Genomic DNA, 18,146 nt, shown 5'->3' with positions numbered 1-18,146 from the left:
AGGGAGAAATAGGCTCCTTGATTTTTCTTTCTACGTGATGTTCCTTCTCCTGCATCTGGCCTTTTGTTGTCTCTTTCTCCCATTGCGTAGAATGCATTTCCTCCTCCCTGCTGACTCTCAGAATTCCTTATTTCCTTTAAGGTTTAGCTCATAACTCCAACTGTTAGTACATTTCAAAAAAAAAAAAAAAAAATCAACTTATATCTCCATTGTACAAGCTTATAAATGCACGTGTCTCTACCAGCTAGACTGCTCCTTTAGGTCAGGTGCTATTTTTATTTTGGTCTTTCTATCTCCATCTCCTTACACATTATTTGGCTTGTAGTGGACGCTTTAAGAGATGCTTGCTTGCATCACTGATTGATTGAGGCACTGAGAGTTTGTGTCACATTCAGTATGTTTCCAAAACTAGAACCCAGGTCATCCTGACTCTGATGCTATTTCTCTCTCTACCATGCCTTTACTTGATAGTATAAAAAGATTATTTACCCTCTATGAGATTACCAAGATCATCACATAGTTAATTTTTTAAAAAAATCTTTCTTTTCCTCAAGTATATATCAGAATAAATCTTTTTAGCCACATGAAATTCTCATTCTGAATTTGACTTTACTTTTTAATGCTGTTTGTGTGTAACTTGGGTATCTTAGTATATATGAGAACAGTTTTGTTTTTTTTTAATGTTCTGCCCTCTTTAAGACTTCTCCATAGCACCACAGATTTCAGTTTCTTCAGTTATCATTTTTTAGAACACAGGTTTGTCATTGTCCTGATCCACTGCTTATGAATCATTCTCCCTTGCCCCACCCCATAATTTATCTTTAACATTGAGACCTAGATAGATTCTTTCTAAAATATCTGTTTAAAATATCTAAATATCTATTTAAAAGCAAACAAATTATCAGCAGTAGGAGAGAAAAAGAAAAAAGAAAAATCACAGTCATTATCTTACAGTTTGGCTTTAGTTTAATTTTTGTTCATGAAAAATTTTCTGTAGCAAAATTAAGCTGATACTAAAGATATAGAAGAGTTTAGATTTAATTTTTCTTTTAAAGATTCCTAAATAAGATCATATATGTTTCTTTGACTCTTACCTTTTCAGGAGAGAAGTATATTGTTGAGAAAGTTCTGACATAGTCTGGTCAGAAGAACTTGATTTGAATTTTTGCTCTTGACACTTTTAACCTTGGTGACCTCGAGCAAATCAGTTAAGCTCTTTGGGCCTCAGGTTCTTCATTTGAATCTTTCTAGTTCATAACAAGTATAAAATCTAAGATCCCTGTAAGGTTTTGAACATTCTTAGGCCAGGCTGGAAGAAGAGTCTGTGTGTTCTGTTCCCTTACAAGCTTGGACAGTGCACTTAGAGTTTACATTGTTTTCTACTTGTCCCCCTTTTTTTATTGCTCTTTTCCACTCTCTGCAGTCACATTGTATTATTTGTGTGCTCATAGTTTATAGAGCTTTACCAGATGTTACAGAGTTTATATTTGCAAAGTTTATAAGAGCATTATGCTGAAAGTTGCCCAGGAAATTTTTTAGCAGAAGGTTCTTTCCAGAATTATTATTGATAGTGGGTAATTCTTTAGCCAATCACTCAGTGAATTCCAAGTGTCCTTCAATTTACATTTATTTTGTATTTTTTTTATGAATAATATTTTATTTTTCCCAATTACATGTAAAAACAACTTTTAACATTTGTTGTTGTTTTTTTTTTTTAAATTTTGAGTTCCAAATTCTTTCTCCCTCCCTTTCTTTCCCCCTCCCTGAGATGGTAAGCAATTTGATATAGGTTATACATGTGCAAACATACAGAACATTACTATTTCTTTAATAGAAAAAAATCTAATGAAGAGCAAATTAATCTTTCAAATCCTCAGAAAGACCAGGCAATCAATAAAATGCACCTATATTGCAGGCTATTGGAGGACAGTATGGTAAGTAGTCAGTAAATGTTTGTTGACTGGATGGGGGAAATCATATATATTTAAGAGAATGTCAGCCTTGACATTTCTCCTTATAAACTAAAAGATATTGCAGTCAGTGGAAGAAAGTTGCACAGGTTCTCTTTGTAGAAGCAAATAAAAGAGTTATTGGAATTGATTTTAAGAAAGAATTGTCATTTTATGAGACATTTGGTCATCTTGTTTTCAGTGCGCATGATAAGCATTTGTAAAAAAAAAAAGACAGTCATGAAAATAATTGCAGTTTATGTGCTAGCATCTGTTACAGAGAATAGTGAAGAGTGAAGAATATGATAAATTAATCCATGTTAAATAATTCTGTAAAGAATATGATAAGAACCCATGTTAAATTAGCATATACTTTAGACTGGTTGTAAAAAGGGTGTGACCCATTATCTCTGAATAGTTGTGCAGAAAAAATGGTATGAATTGTTTGATCAGAAAAAGAATTGGGTTGGTCATACAGCAACTATAAAGGAGTAGGCAATGAACAAATAACTTGTGTGCTTCACTGATAACAAGCAACTATTAAGACATCTAAAGTATGGACTTTAACACAAGGGGTCACACTCCCTTTGGAAGTTTTATGAGAAGACATGGACAAGAGTCACAAAAGATGAGAAGACAGGGTTAAATTGTTAACAGTTCTATTAAGGGGAATACCCCCATTAATAAGCTCATGTTTCATCAATAACTTCAGTGCAAATGTAGGCATAGGAGAGGAAGGTGATAAATATACATCAATCAAGAGTAAGAAATAAGCAAATCAAAATAGAACAGAGACCAACAAAACTTTGGAGCTTCTCCAAGCAGCAGATCTTGGCCACATATCTCATTTCCAAGTAGAAAGAGATGGTAGTCAGGGATAACAATGTTTGCTACATGAAAGATTTGTGAGTCTAGTCATAAAATATGAAGAAACAAGTTTGTTGAAAGCTGGGTAAGAAATCCAGCCAAAGCAGATCATCCTGAGAGGATTTAAGACTGAAATGGGAAGGATCTGTAAGGATTTCTAAAAACAGATTCTTTCCATTAATGACAGTGAAACCACCACATTTGTAATTTAGCATCACTGTCCCTAATGTGCTTTATGAAAAGGTCGAACTGGCCCTAAAGAAAATGAAGAGAAGAACAGTTGGACTAGAAATGGATTAGAGGAGTTTTGAGGACTTTAAATGATTGATTCTCATGATATTTCAAAAAGAGAAAGATATTAAAGGCATGGAGGGAGGAACCTTAGACATTATTATTAGAAAAAATTTTTTTAAAGTAAGTCAAGAAGATAGAGACTATTAGTGATATGTGCTTAATTTTACATGTCTAAAAATATTTATGAATATAATCTACCGATACATTGAGGGCATCCTTGATGGGGTTTAGAGGGACCAGATATCCGTCTTAGATCTAATGTTTTTATTGATGTCTTTTGTTTTGAAATCATTTTTTTGGAAAATATCACTTTCTTTCTTCCTCTTCCCAGAAAGTTGTCCTTTATAACTAAGATTTAAAGAGAAAGAGTAAAAAAAATTTGGGCAAAACCAAACAATAATCACCTGTGTCTGACAGATTATACAACAATCCACACACCCCAAATCCTCCACTTCTTCAATGAAATAGCCACATTTTTTCAAGTCTTCTTTAGAGCCATGCTTGGTCTTTGTAATTACAGAGCATTCTGTTTTGATTTCTGTTCTTTCTGTTTGTATAATAGTAATCATTATTATGTTTGTTTTCTTGCTTCTACTTACTTCACTATGAATAAATTCATGTAATTCATCTCATGCTTCCCTGAGTTCTTCAGTCATCATTTCTTATGACACAATAACACTATTTTATACTTATGCCCTATTTGTGTAGTTGATGGTTAGCTATTTTGTTTTCAGTTCTTTGCTATTACAAAGCATGTCCTTTTGAATATTGTGTAGCATATGAGGACTTTCTTTACTTTATTTCCTTTGAGGTCTGTACCCAACAGTGAGACCTCAGGGTCAAAGGGAATGGATATTTTTGTCATATTTTTAAAAAATTCCAAATTACCTTCTAAAATATTTGGATCAAGTCTCAGTTCTACTAATATTGTTATTAGTAGTCTTGTGTTTCTGAAGATGTTCCAACATTGACTACTCATATCTTTTGTCATCTGTAGTAATTTGCTAGGTGTAAGGTGGAAACCTCAGAGTTTTTGAAATTTCTATTTCTATTATTACTTATTTGGAGCAATTTTTCATATAGTAATTAAGTTTGCAGCTTTATTTTTTAATAGTTTTTTTCATATTCTTTGACCACTTATCTACTAGGGAGTAGGTTTTACAAACCACATCTTTATAGTAACACAAATGACCAAAAGGTTTAGTGAATGAAGGAACCCATAATGCTTAGCATTTCACTGTAAAAGCATTACCTTTGCTAAAGCAAAAGTCTTACTTAAAGTCGATACACTAACAGTATTTCTCCAGTGCATGTGTTAAAATCATACAAGATTCTTTGAATGATGTGAAAATAGAGATAATTTTGTTTAACCCTCTACTTTTTGTTTAATAGTTCTATTAAGGGGAATACCCCCATTAATAAGCTCATGTTTCATCAATAACTTCATCAATAACCCTCTACTTAATATCAAGTAATGTATAAAGCAGGGAAACATTTTCATCAAAGATGCTTGCCACTTCCATGAAAGGTATCCATATCAGAGTCTAAGTACAAGAGGACTTCTTCATAAAGGGAGAAATTTTTCCACTTGTTCTTATTTGCAGATGACATTGGGAAGTACAGTAATACTTTTAATGACCTAAACTTTTCCTCAAAATAAAAATCTACCTTTTTAATGTCATTTAAGCTTAGTGACTTCACAGTCTCCAAAGAATGTCATGGACCCTGTTGATGGAATTGTGAGCTGATCCAAGCAATCTGACAAGCAATTTGGAACTATGCCCAAAGGGCAGATTATAAAACTCTGCATACCCTTTGACCCAGCAATACCATTTCTAGGTTAATATCCCAAAGAGATCCAAAAAAAGGGGAGAAAGACCTATTTGTACAAAAATATTCATAGCAGCTCTTTTTGTGTTAGCAAAGAATTGAAAATTGAGGGGATGCCCATCAATTGGGGAATGTATTTAGAAGTTGTTATATATGATTGTAATGGAATACTATTGTGCTATGAGAATTGTTGAGCAGCAGAAAAACCTGGAAAGACTTAGTGAACTGATGCAGAGTGACATAAACAGAACCTGGAGAATATTGTATATAGTAACAGCAATATTGTACAATGATCAACTGTGAATAACTTATCTATTTCTAGCAATACAAAGATCCAAGGCGTTTCTGAGGTACTTAAGATGAAAAATGCTGTCCACTTCCAGAGAAAGAACTAATGGAGTCAGAATGCATATTGAATCATATATTTTTCATTTTATTTTTTTTGTGTGGTTTTTTTTTTGAGGGGTGGATTGTCTGTTTTCTTTCACAACATGACTAATATGGAAATATTTTTTGCATGATTGCACATGTAAAATATATCAAATTGTTTGCTGCCTTGGGGAGGGGATAGAGGACAAGAAAGAATTTGGAACTTGAAACATTTTTTAAAAAAAGGATGTTAAAAATTGTTTTTAGATGTAATAGGAAAAAGGAACATATTAATCAAGAGAAAAAAAAGTGTGTTGTACCCCCATTTACATGGCAATGAAGAAGGATGTGGTAGATATGAGTAGACCACACAATATCATTGAAGAATTACATAGGAGAGGCAGTCTAAAAGTTTGAGATGTATATTGCCCCCATATTCTAGTGTATTCACACAATGCCAAGAGATTTGGAAGGGCCCTCAGGCCTCCAGTGGATTCCCTGTGGAGAGGGCACAGGACATAGGAGGACACAGGACAAGAGTCAATACAAGAGGAAAAGGCGTGGATGTGTTGATAACTCTACAGTTGGAGTGCCTAGATCATTGAGTTCACAGATGCATCATTGTCAAAATTAAGTATATTCAAAAGTAGTAAGAACAGAGAAATATTAGTTAATTAGCCTGAGAGATACTCTGTATTAAATGTCTACTAAAGCATAGACTAAGGGAATTGACATGTAAGCTACAAAATTGTCTGATGAGTTTCACATTAAATCTATCACCCTCCTTAAAATGCCATTACTTACAGAGTTCAGTGGAGACCGTAATGATGAGACATTAGCACTTAGTTTTCAACCTAAAAATCCTACCAGCTGAAAACTCCTAATAACTAGGTAAAATAATAAAAGCATACCTCATTAAAAATGAGGTATGACAAGATAGTTATTAATATGTATACATATGATACAGCTTTATATTAATTATTACTCTTATTACTAGAATGACCTGTATTTAATGTTTTTGCTTGTTCAGTACAAAAAGTTGCTGATTCACTTATGTTTTCTAGTGATAATAAATTCTGTGTTCATTAAGACCTGTTATATGCAAGGAGTTTTGATAGGTTTGGGGATGAGGGAGATACAGAGAGATACAAAAAATGAAACAGCCTTATCTTCCAGGAGCTTACCTCTAAGGGTGGGGATCCACTTACAAAGATAAGTGAATACAGGGTTTGTACAAAGTAATTTCAAGAGGTTAAGAGCAATAACCGTGGTGGACAGACTACGTTGGAGCTGTCACCTGAACCATATTTTCAGGAAAAGATAGATATTCCTTCCATTCCAAATTCAGAACTTTTTCCTGCTGTCTGCCTGGATCAATGAAGGGACGTGCCCAGAGTATCTTGTTGATAATATGTCTTGGTAGTAAAAAAAATAAAATAAAGTGACAGCTAGTGTGGAAATTGTTAAAAAGCTGCTGGCTTTTCATCTGCACGTTTTAAAACATTGCAAAAATAAGTCACATAACCAAATAACATTCTATAGATTAAAACTCTAGTATATACGTGGTAAGGTAGGACCAGACAGTCTTCTACCACTCTGCATTTGCCCAGTTATCCCTCATTCTTGCGTCATCCTTTCTCTATCCCTGTCTGTTCAAATTCCCATCCTTTCTCTATCCCTGTCTGTTCAAATTCCTCTCTTCCAAGAGTCACTCAGATGCTAGTTCTTTGATGACCACCCTGCTCCCTCAGGCTGGATGTGATCTCTTACTCCTATAGTGGTTTGTGTGAAACTATCTTTTGTCTCAACACATTCCACCGTTTTATCAGTCATATTTACCTGAAGGTATGTTGTATGCTTCCATTTGATTTTTAACTTTCTTGAGGGCAGGAAACATCTCTTTTTTTCATGTTTATCCACAGCATTTAACACAGGGCACTGTATATAGAAGATGCTTAATAAATGCCTTTTTGAATTTAATGTCTCTTGAGGAAGAAATTTGACAGTTTCAAGGCCTAAATATAGTATTGGTTATTTAGAAAGCTATCTTCAAAATGCAAAGGTTCAAGTGGATGACTCAAAAATGGAAATGTACTAATCTGCAAGTAGAAGTATCCATTAAATATTCCCTAGCCTTAGCTCCCTGGATTGCAGCTAAGTATACCTTAAAGATAACTTTGTAAGTAATCCTGGCCATTATACCTGACTTCCTGGAGTATTTTGAGTCAGGATATCAGTCTCAGGAAGTTTGTGGAAGAGTATTGGAATTTTTTTGCTGATTATTAATAATCATAATTTTTTTTTTTGCCAAGAGTTAGAAGAAAGTTCTGATCTGTGATCCTCAGGGATAGAGCTAAATAAAGTTAGCAATAGCATTTGAAATAGCATCACTTCATACATTTTTTTTTTACCATGTAACATTTGAAATGATTACTAATGTTTTAGTTCTTCAAAATTCTCTTGGATCCACTCAGACTAATATTTGCAAGGATCCTAAACACAAACATGTCTTACCATTGACTGTGGAAAATGACTAAAAAAAAAAACCCTATGACATAGGAATGTAATAGAATTTTATTTAGAAATGAAGATAGGAATTCAGAGAAACATCTGAAGATCTACATGAACTTATTCAGAGCAAAATAAGTAGAATCAAGAGAACAGTATATCCCCCATGACTGTAGCTCTGTAAATTATAAGATGACTAAAAGGAAGTTGAACTCTGAGCGAAAAAATCAGTTAAAATTCTAAGAGAATAGTAACATATATTCCCCTAACAAGGTAGAAAGGTAGGGAAACTACACAAATGCAAAAAATTGTATACATTGCTAGATGCAGTCCCTGTATTAAATGTTTTTGTTTTTAATATTTTTCTTGGTCAAAAAGGAAGAATCAGTCTGGAGGTGTGTGGCTTAAAATGATTGTTATGTAGAGACAAAACGTATGATAAATTAGATGATATCTGTTATCAGAATTCATCTGCTAGTCATTCAGATTAATGTAACCTAATTTAGATAATTTCAGAGTAAGAATTTTAGGAAATTGGAAGGCCTAAGTTATTAAAATATAACAAAGACTCATTGTTGAAAACAAAAGAAAACCTTTTCAAAATAACTTCTTAGTTTGTTTGCGTTGTATTTATTATGTGGAGGTGTGTTCTTCATTTTGCTGCAAAATGTATAGTGTTACATTAAATTGATGCCCAAATTTGTTGTATTAATGTTGTTATAAATTTCACTTTTGTTAGGCTGATGAGATTGTCATTTTCAGTGATAAGGTGCCTAATGGACCCTAGATCCAGGAAGAATAATCCTTTATAGCAGTGTTTCTCTGAAGTGTCATGCAGTCCAAAATTTACTCACTCTTCTGAAATATCCTAAGAAGCCATTTAAAATAATATAGTATATCAAGCTAAATAAAAGTTAAATGCAACATGGTTATTTCTGTAAAAAAATTTTTAAAAGTTTACAAATGAATTATTTCTGCTCTTCAGGATAACCATTATTTAGTCTTCTCTCTGAAACAAATGGTTTGATTAGGAACATAGATTAAAAGCTAAGAGAGATCTTAGAAGTCATCAATCCTGACTCCTTTATTTTACAGATAAACTGAGGCCCAGTGAAATTAAGAGACTCAATGAGTCTCACCAGTTGATAGACTTAGTTACTATACCTTTAGTCTCAATAGGCTGATAACTTTTTGAATGATCTCATTCCTGTTTCCATTATTTTTGAAAATAAACTTGACAATTTAAGAATAAATTTTGAAAGCATAACTGATTTGGGATTGGAGAGCAAGCTTTTTTCCTTAAGTTGGGAAAAAGCCTCAGGAAATCATTTTGTTTCTCTTTGTTTACAGAAATCATTACTTGTACTCTTCTAATTTTTCACACAACGGTCTTTTAATTTATGTTCTAGAAAAGAATATTTCTATCAGTGCAACTTGGAGCGTCATATTTTCCTTCCAATTTGTCCTCTTGTCTGTCATGCTCACACCATAGCCTTTTGCATCCTCCTTATGACTGTCCTCCCAGGAACCAGTTTCTTTCTGCTATGTATCTTGTATGCTTTTTGTATTTGTCCTTCAGTATTTAAAGGTTATTAAATCCAGCCCTCTCATTGTGTCATTTTCAAAAGCAATGCCTTTTTCTGGAATTTTCTAAACTCTTCCAGTTTGTCCTTTTGTCCGTCATCCCCCCACCATAATGTCTATTTTTCTACATTGATCCATAATTAGAAGATACGTGCCCAATCCCTAATAGGAACAGAAGCTGCCTTCAACTTTTATCTGTTACGTTTTAAATTAAAATGAATTTAGAATGATATGTGCATGGCATTGTTCTAAGTTCCATACAGAGTAATGTTAAGAAGATAGGTTCTTATACTGCTGTCAGGTCTTCCTTCAATACTGTATGACACAATAATAATAAATAAATGGAAGATTAGTGGACAGAGATAAATGAGATTAACTAGCAATTACTTCTCATTGTTTATGTTAAGAAGTGGATATTGATGGGGTAGTGATGGTGGTAACTACCATTTCTATGAAAAGTAGAAGGGATTATTTGTAGAGATGGACCTGTTCTGCCATACACAAGCCTACCTGCCCTAACATTCACCATATCTAAGAGGAGTCATGGCAGCTTTTTACTGTAGAGCCTCAATTCATTCCTTTATTCCTAAAAAGCTTTCCCAAATTAAAGTTACCTTGAGATAAAACTTTTCGAGATTCCATGAGAGATCTAATAGTGGGTAATTATTACCCATTAGGTATTATGCTCTCTTGGACCTTCAGAAAAGTATTGTTTATTAGCCATATAACTTTAATTCTCAGCATACATCTGAATGTTTAAGGTTTGCTTTGTTTGATTATGTATTTGAAAACACCAATATTTGAAGGATATTTCTGATGGATTTTCTGAATAACTAAGAATTGACCAAGAAAATAATTTTCTTCTCAGCTGTTTTTGAAACTGCCTAAAATGTTATAGTAAATTGAACTAAAATGTTATAATAAAGTAGACCTAGGGTGACCCCTAGAATAGAGGTTCTTAAGCACAAGGGGTCTGTGGATACATTTTAGGAGTTTTGGTGAACTTGGATGAGGAAAAAAATGCATCTTTGTTTCATTATAATTGGTTCCTATGTAATTTTATGCATTTTATTTTATGCATTTAAAAACTTTAGTCTGAGAACGGGTCCACAAGCTTTTTCAGCCTGTCAAAGGGGTCCATGACATAAAATATCAAGAATTCCTGAGTGTTTGTTTATTTTAAAATAAATCTATAAACAAATTGGAGATGTTAAATTAAAGGCACTGAAATATACTTGCCTACATTTTGAACTAGAGATTCTGCCACAGGGCATATACCCCAAGAAGGACTCAATGACCCTATATATATCAAAATATTCATAGCAACACTAGTGCTAACAAGGAATTAGCAGTAAAGTCAGCGCCTTTCAATTTTGGAATAATTGTACAAATTATGATATATGAATATCAGAGAATATATTATTGGGTCGTAATAAATAATGAATAAGAAAGTCAGAGAAATATGGGAAGATTGATATGGACTGATGCACTGTACTATAATATGTATGTATATATATAATATGTATGTAATAATAATATGCATAAAAATAGCACTATAATAATGTAAATTTTAAAAATATTAATACTCAGAGGCAGACAGAATTGTAATCATCAGTGATGGTCCAGAGAACAGATCCTTAAACATACTTCTCAGTAGTTATAGGCATTGGCTTCCATATTGAATAGACATTGAATTTGGCAGTGTATACACTCTCAAGCATTTGGCTTCTTTTTTTTTTTCCTTTCTTTACACCAACAGAGGATTTTTGATATGTTGGGGGGAGGGTAAGGGGATTTGTAGGAGAGAGGAAGGAGAATTTTTTTCTTCTGTAAAATGAAAAGGCATTGCTAAAACTTAATAAAATAAAATAAATCTCTAATGGCAGCTTGTTTTCTTGTGATTTTCTTCTTTGTCCTTAAAATGGCTTATAAAATGAAATTTTAAGTTATTACTGTGGACCAGTTCTTAGGCAGATATTTGGCAAAATTCTGTGGTTAAAATCTTGCATTAAGACATAATTCTACTTCAAAATTCTTATATCAACAATACATTCAGTTATATATTCTGATTGTGAATTTTTCATCTTTTTGGAGCATTTTTCATTTGTAGTAAATACCACCTTCAAAGTGTATTTCTTCTGGGATAAACAGTACACCATTAGAAAATTCCTTAAATAAAATTTACATAATGTTTGATGACATAGGTGGGGATTTCATGCCATAAAAGTGCCCTTGAAAGGTGTTAACTGTGTAAAAGACTGTTCAGTAACATTAAAATAGTGCTTAGAGTACTTCTTGCCCAGGTGTTTTTCTAAATAGCCTGTTGTTTCAAAAGTTCCCCTCTACTCTGCTACTTGTTTATATTTCCAGATATAAGTTTTAAAGCATATTGGGTCCGAGTACAAAAACATCAGATCTAATTTGTTGATGGTTATATGCCTACAGATTACTTTAACAAATTAAAATAAATAAAAATGGATGTGGGATTTATTTTAGAGTCGTACATTGTGAAATCAGCATATTGTTGAAACATGATAGCTTTTAAATGGAGCTTTTTACAAAATGATCTATAATATCCTTTTGGATGTCTTTCTGGAACTGCTGTGAGCGGTTCAGCCATCATTGTTCCTTTTTGCTGGCAACTTAATGGGTTAAAATGGCAACGGAAACTGCCTGATCGTCCAGGGTCTGAAAAGTGCACTTACCCACTTGCTCAGGTCATTTAGAATAAAGAACTGGGCAAAGTAATTGACAATCCTGTTTGCCTTTGAAGAGAATGCAAAGTAGGACTACATAATGAAAGTATGATTTCCTGTGTATTTTTTTTTTCCAGTTCAAGGTCCCTACTCAGGCTGTGATTGAAAAAACTGTGGAGAATAAAAAGTGGCTACTTTTCTTGTTTACTGGTTTTTTTTTTTCATTGGTTTTGAACTCTACAAAAGTAGTGAACATAATATCATACTCAGGGCTATGTGGGTTGAGAACTGAGAGACTTAAACTGTCAAGACAAATAGTCTGCAAGCAGTTCTAATCTTAGGGAATTATCATGTTCATCATTTTCTCTTCTACTGCTCATTAGATTTACTCTTCTAAAAAATGTTCAGTTCAAATGTTCTCCAATTGTTGTTGATCCTTGTTGCAGAAAGCATTGCTCTATTTATATAGGAATTATAACCACCTTGATTTTAAAATACCTCCAGATATCACTAGGTTTTATTTTTTAATTAACCAGTTTCCATGGTGATACAGGTTATCATGAACCTTAGATTTTATTCTGCATATTTTTTCTTATTCTTACTCAGTAAATGTTTAGACACATTGAGTGTTTGGAATGTCCATTTCTATTTAGAACTTAGTATTCTCAGAAAACAAAAGAATCAGATTCTCCCATATTCATAAATACCTGTGATTTTTGTGTGAGCCTTTTTTGGGGGAGAGAGGCTGTCTAGATATGACTGATGATTTTTAGAAGAAAATTACCTAGAGTGAGGGGTTGTAGATAGTGCTGTGTCATAAAATTTTAATTTTTAAAACTAGTGTATAAGAAAATAGTTAAGAAAATAGATCTAGCGTAACTGAAATCAGAAGCTGTCCCTATATTCTTATTTAGAGAGGCCTGAGTATGTCAGGCAACTTGAACAGCTTTCATACTGGAAAATTTAATATGTCACTCAATTACTATTCTTTAGCCCAATTTAAAATAATAGATTGGGAGTAAGGTCTTAATGTGGTGTAGCCTTTGGAACATTAGAAATAACCTCTTTCTCTTATGAATTCAGCATATAGTAATTGTATCAGTTTTATTGTATTGCGTGAATAAATTTCAGATAACATTTGAAACTTTTTTATTTGGTATTCATGTAACAATTTCCTTTCATATTCATCATCTCTAAACATGTTTTTTAATGATATTTTTGCTCTAATGTAAGAAATATATAATTCTCATCCTTTAAAGGTAGGATTGTGCATTGATACACATTGGAATTTTGCTATATAGCACTGTATATTATCGATCACAACTGTGATCGATAAGGTTAGAGCACATCCCTTGGGATTTAATTATTAAAATACTAAGCAGACCTTATCATAGGGAAATTTCGTCTCTAAAGCATTCCTGGGCATTGACTCTGAAGACAGTACAGTAGCAAAATTCTAATTTATTTAATATTAAGTAGCTTACTAAAGCCATTTAAAATAGGGTTCTCTGTATGAGTTTGAAAAGTATTTAAATGAGGAGGCTTGATCAGATTTTGGCATTGATTTCATTTCCTACATTTGGTAGCATTTGTAGGCAGAGGCCTTGCTGTAGTAGCTCAATGTCTGTTCTATGGAAATGGAAAGAAAACCCATGCATAAGACTTAGATGTCCTAAGGAAATTGATTAGAGGATATTCTTTATAGCTGTCTGGAAATGGGAGGGATGAGCTATGGACCTCCATATCTCTAGCCAGTTTGGAATAATGATGTGGCAGGTAGCTCCCTCAAAAATGATTATCCAGTTTTCCTTTTTTATACAGGAAAAGTTCCATTATTGATTCATTTTAGAAACTCTTTCTTTCTAGGATGGAGACTGGTGGGCAATAAGTTGCTATTTGTAATCTACACAATACTTTGGGGTCTTTGCGCTCATTGGTTTAAAGGTACAAGCATATAGGAATGAAATGTTTCTCAGTTTACTGAAGTGTGGCTAACAAGGGGGATATGAAGAATCTTATTTGTCATCCCAGGTATGCACTTATCTCTCACATGAAATTTGGAGAAGCAGGGGGAGACCTTGAATGGTTTCAATGGTGAAAGCAAAGGAAAGTAGGGAACAATGAAAACTACATAAGCATGCAAGATAGCAGCCAGTGAGCATGAGCACAAGTCTTACCAGGAAGTTCCTCTATATTACCTGGCTTTGAATTATTTTTTAAAGTGAGTATCAAAGGCTACCTGATGGAGGTGCAATTTTCCTTGAAATTCTAGAGATGAATCCTAATTCAGTTTCTACAGTGGTAAGGGAACAAATTACCAATATATAAAGATTCTAACAGAGTTGGGGGTTGGAGGGGTAGTCCTTAATTTTTACTATAACTAAGCATAGATGTACATGTGAATGTATATATTTTCTAATAAGCAGTATCAATTCCTTTGCATTCCCCAGTGAAAAGATAGCATTTGTACTTATAGAATTCTGAGAGGCAGACATATCCTTATATATAATAAGAAAGGTGATAGAAACCACAAACCAGACACTATGAAATGAATTGTGGCAATCACAGTTTAATAGCCTCAACAGTATGTAAATGTGAGCCCTATTCCTAGAATACATCGGCTTATTTAACACACTTAATTCTGTATCAGTATTAAGAGTAATATACCTACCTCATTTTTAACAATCCATGATTACCACTTTTTTTTTTTAAGGTTCCTGTGGCTCGAGCAAGTATTCTTTGGCTAATAGGGGAGAATTGTGAACGTGTTCCTAAAATTGCTCCTGATGTCTTGAGAAAGATGGCTAAAAGCTTCACTGGTGAAGATGATCTTGTAAAGCTACAGATTTTAAATCTAGGAGCCAAATTGTATTTAACAAACTCAAAGCAGGTAAGAATCTATGAAACTCCCACTCTGAAATTCTCTTCTAAATTCCCATTCACTACTGTATTAGGAATGCTTGTTTAGTGTGACATTTATGGCATCATAACTTACAAAGTTGTGAGAATCAAATATGATAATGTAAAGTTTCATATAAATAAACTATGCTGATCAACTTTGGTAAAAGATACTAATTTTAATTCTATAATATAGGTGGCAAATCTGGTCTCCGATACTTACTGTGTGACTTTGAACAAGTTACTTAACCTCTCTTTGCCTCAGTTTGTAAAATCTGTAAAATGAGAGTAATAGTGCCCACCTCCTATGGTTGTTGTGAAGATCAAATGAGATAACAATAGGCTCTATAGAAATGCTGGCTATCATTATTATTATTATTTTGTTGCTACGGTTAGTCCTGAGAGACTTTCTATTACTTGTCAACCATTCATAGGTCATCCAGCATGCTGGGCTTCCATTTTTTATTTCTTTGTCTTTTTTCTTGGCATCCTATGCCTGTTAAATTAGTGTCTAATTTTCTCTCATGTTTGTTGGGATTAGTCTTTTCCCGGGGTATCATATTGGTTGTATTAGAGATGATTTTATCGTCCTGCATGAAAGGCTTATGATGACTCCATCCCACCTTTTGTTACTGGTTAGAAATATTTGCATATGTTAGTTTTTATCAAGTTCCAAGTTATTGTTGATAGAATTAAGTTAATCACTTTCAAATTTCTTTGTGATTTCTTCAAACAATAGATTCATTTTTTAAAATTGAGAAATAAAATGAGAAATTATGCTTGCTCTAAGTTTAATTACCTACTGATAAAAATATTATTATAACTTTCAAATTTCTTGATGTTCAAACTATAATGTCCTTAAAACTAGGAATTATGTTACATTGAGACTATAATGACTTCTTCCCTTTTTTGGTTACTAAAAATATTGTGCTTCTGCTCTCCAACTTTATAACTGTCACAATAGACTACTAGCAAGATTAAAAATAATTATGTTCATTAAAACTAGAAATAGTTCTGCCTTGAAACCAATAATTTACAGGTCTACAAACAGAAAATGTAGTAGGAACAATGTACAGAGAGATTGTATAGTCATTGTGATACATGGCATTCATTGAATCTTGACATATCTAGTATGATGGGGAGCAGGAATGGATCTAAAAGGTTTCGCTGATACAACTCCCAGATGAGGAAAGTAACTCCATTTAAGTCAGCACTGTCTCTGCAAACTACAGTTTTAGTTGCTTAGAGCACTGAAAGATTTATGCCTTGCCTACGGGTCTCACAGCTAGTATACAAGCAGAACTATTAGCTCCCTAGTCTTGGACACTATGCCTCTTTTCATGCAGTTATGATTATCTTTTGTTTACCATAATCATAACATTGCCTCATTTTGAGCTTGTAGTCCACTCAAATTCCTAGGTCTTTTTCAGAGTAAATATTTTTCAGCCACATACTCCCATATTATACTTGTGATGTTTATTTTATTTATTCATTTATTTTTGATGTTTGTTTTTTTAGCCCAAGTATAAGTCTGCATTGAGCTCTTTGTAAACTTCATCTTAATTGATTTGGCTCTGTGTTTTAAGCTAAGATCCTTTTGGTTCCTACCTCTTTCACTCACTGTATTAGTAATTCATCCTAACTTGATGTCATGTGAAAACTGTGTAATGATGTATGCTTTTATTCAAGTTATTGATAAAATTTTTAACGTAGGAATGAATGAGTAAAAACATTTATCAAGTACTTAACTGTGTAAGGTACCACATTAGGAAGGCAATCTCTGCTCTCAGGAGCCTCCCTTTTCTCAAGAAGCTCCAGTAGTTCTCTGTAGTTCCAGGATTTTTTAGAAAATGCTCTGTTTGACTTTCAAAGCTCTTTATAATCTAACCCCCTCCTAACTTTCCAGTCTTTTTACACCATAATCCCTACCACACACTCATCAGTCCTGTGACACTGGCCACCTGGTTATTCCACGAACAAGGCACTCCATCTCTTGCCTCTGGGCTTGGAGTGCTCTTTCTTTATCTCTGCCTCTTTGCTTCCCTGGCTTCTTTCCAAATAAAACTAAAATCCCATTTTCTGCAGGAAGTTTTCCCCACCCCCTCTTTATTCTAGTGTCTCTCTTTTGTTAAGTATTTCCCATTTATCCTGTATATTGCCTGTTTTTACATATTTGTTTGATTATTATCTCCCCTGTTCGATTTATAATGGGTGGAAACTTGTGAGTGGAGACTGTTTTTTGCCTCATTTTGTATCCCCAGTGCCAGAGTCTAGCACATAGTAGGTGCTTAAAAAATGCTTATTGAGGGGCAGCTAGATAATGCAGTGGGTAGAGCGCTGGCCCTGGATTAAGGAAAACCTGAGTTCAAATCTGGCCTCAGACAGAAAATTACTAGCTGTGTGACCCTGGGCAAGTCACTTCACCCCATTGCCCTAAAAAAACAAACAAACAAAAAAAATGCTTATTGACTTATTGACTAATAGAGGGGACAACATAATAGGATCAAGAACAGATCCATTGTATACTTGGCTTCAGTTCTTTTGCTAAGTTGATATAAAACCGTTAATAAATATTCTTTTGTTAATAGTTATTCAGCTAGTTCTAAATCCATCGAACTTTCCCATTATTTAACCTACATTTCCATGTCTTCTCCAAAAGAATAGCGTGAAACACTTTGTCAAATGTATTTTAGCATCCTCCTGACCTTTTAGTCTCTACACCTCTCAACCACTTGTATGAATGTTGAAGATATGATCTGCTCTAGAAAACTGTTTATTAAAATCTACCTGTTCTCTTATAAAGATTGCTTTAAAGATGAGAAAGGTGTCATGTAAGTTAGTAGTTGCTGATATCTTCCTAATTGCCTTTTTCGGTCATAATTTGATTTCTTCTCTATTTGAGGGAAATCCTTTCTTTCTCTTCTTCTCTTCTTTCCTCTCTCTGCCCCTCCCTCCTTTCTTTCTTCCTCCCTTAAAATTGATTCTTTGGTCCTTTCAGATTGTCACCTCCAACATGGATTTTCTCCATGTGTACTTATTCAGTTCCACCCATCTTTCCTGATTTCCTCATCCTTTTAAAATATATTTTTTATTTCCTCATATACTATATTAGGTACTAAGGAATTAAGAATACAGATGTGGTAGGTCTACT

General features: G+C 33.6%; 1 protein-coding gene across 1 annotated transcript in view; it reads left to right on the top strand.

The window, feature by feature from the left end:
- Positions 1-18,146, top strand: part of AP3B1 (adaptor related protein complex 3 subunit beta 1) — a 338,444-nt gene that overhangs the window by 182,375 nt on the left and 137,923 nt on the right. The window contains exon 15 of the mRNA XM_027863441.1: positions 14,811-14,987. Coding sequence (XP_027719242.1) covers positions 14,811-14,987 — 177 coding nt within the window. The remainder of the gene's footprint in view (positions 1-14,810; positions 14,988-18,146) is intronic.

Source organism: Vombatus ursinus, unplaced genomic scaffold (genome assembly GCF_900497805.2).
Source record: "Vombatus ursinus unplaced genomic scaffold, bare-nosed wombat genome assembly UNPS02014772.1, whole genome shotgun sequence".
In the NCBI taxonomy this organism is placed as follows: domain Eukaryota; kingdom Metazoa; phylum Chordata; class Mammalia; order Diprotodontia; family Vombatidae; genus Vombatus; species Vombatus ursinus.
The sequence above is the reverse complement of the archived record's forward strand: the minus strand, read 5'-3'. Positions and strand labels throughout refer to the sequence as shown.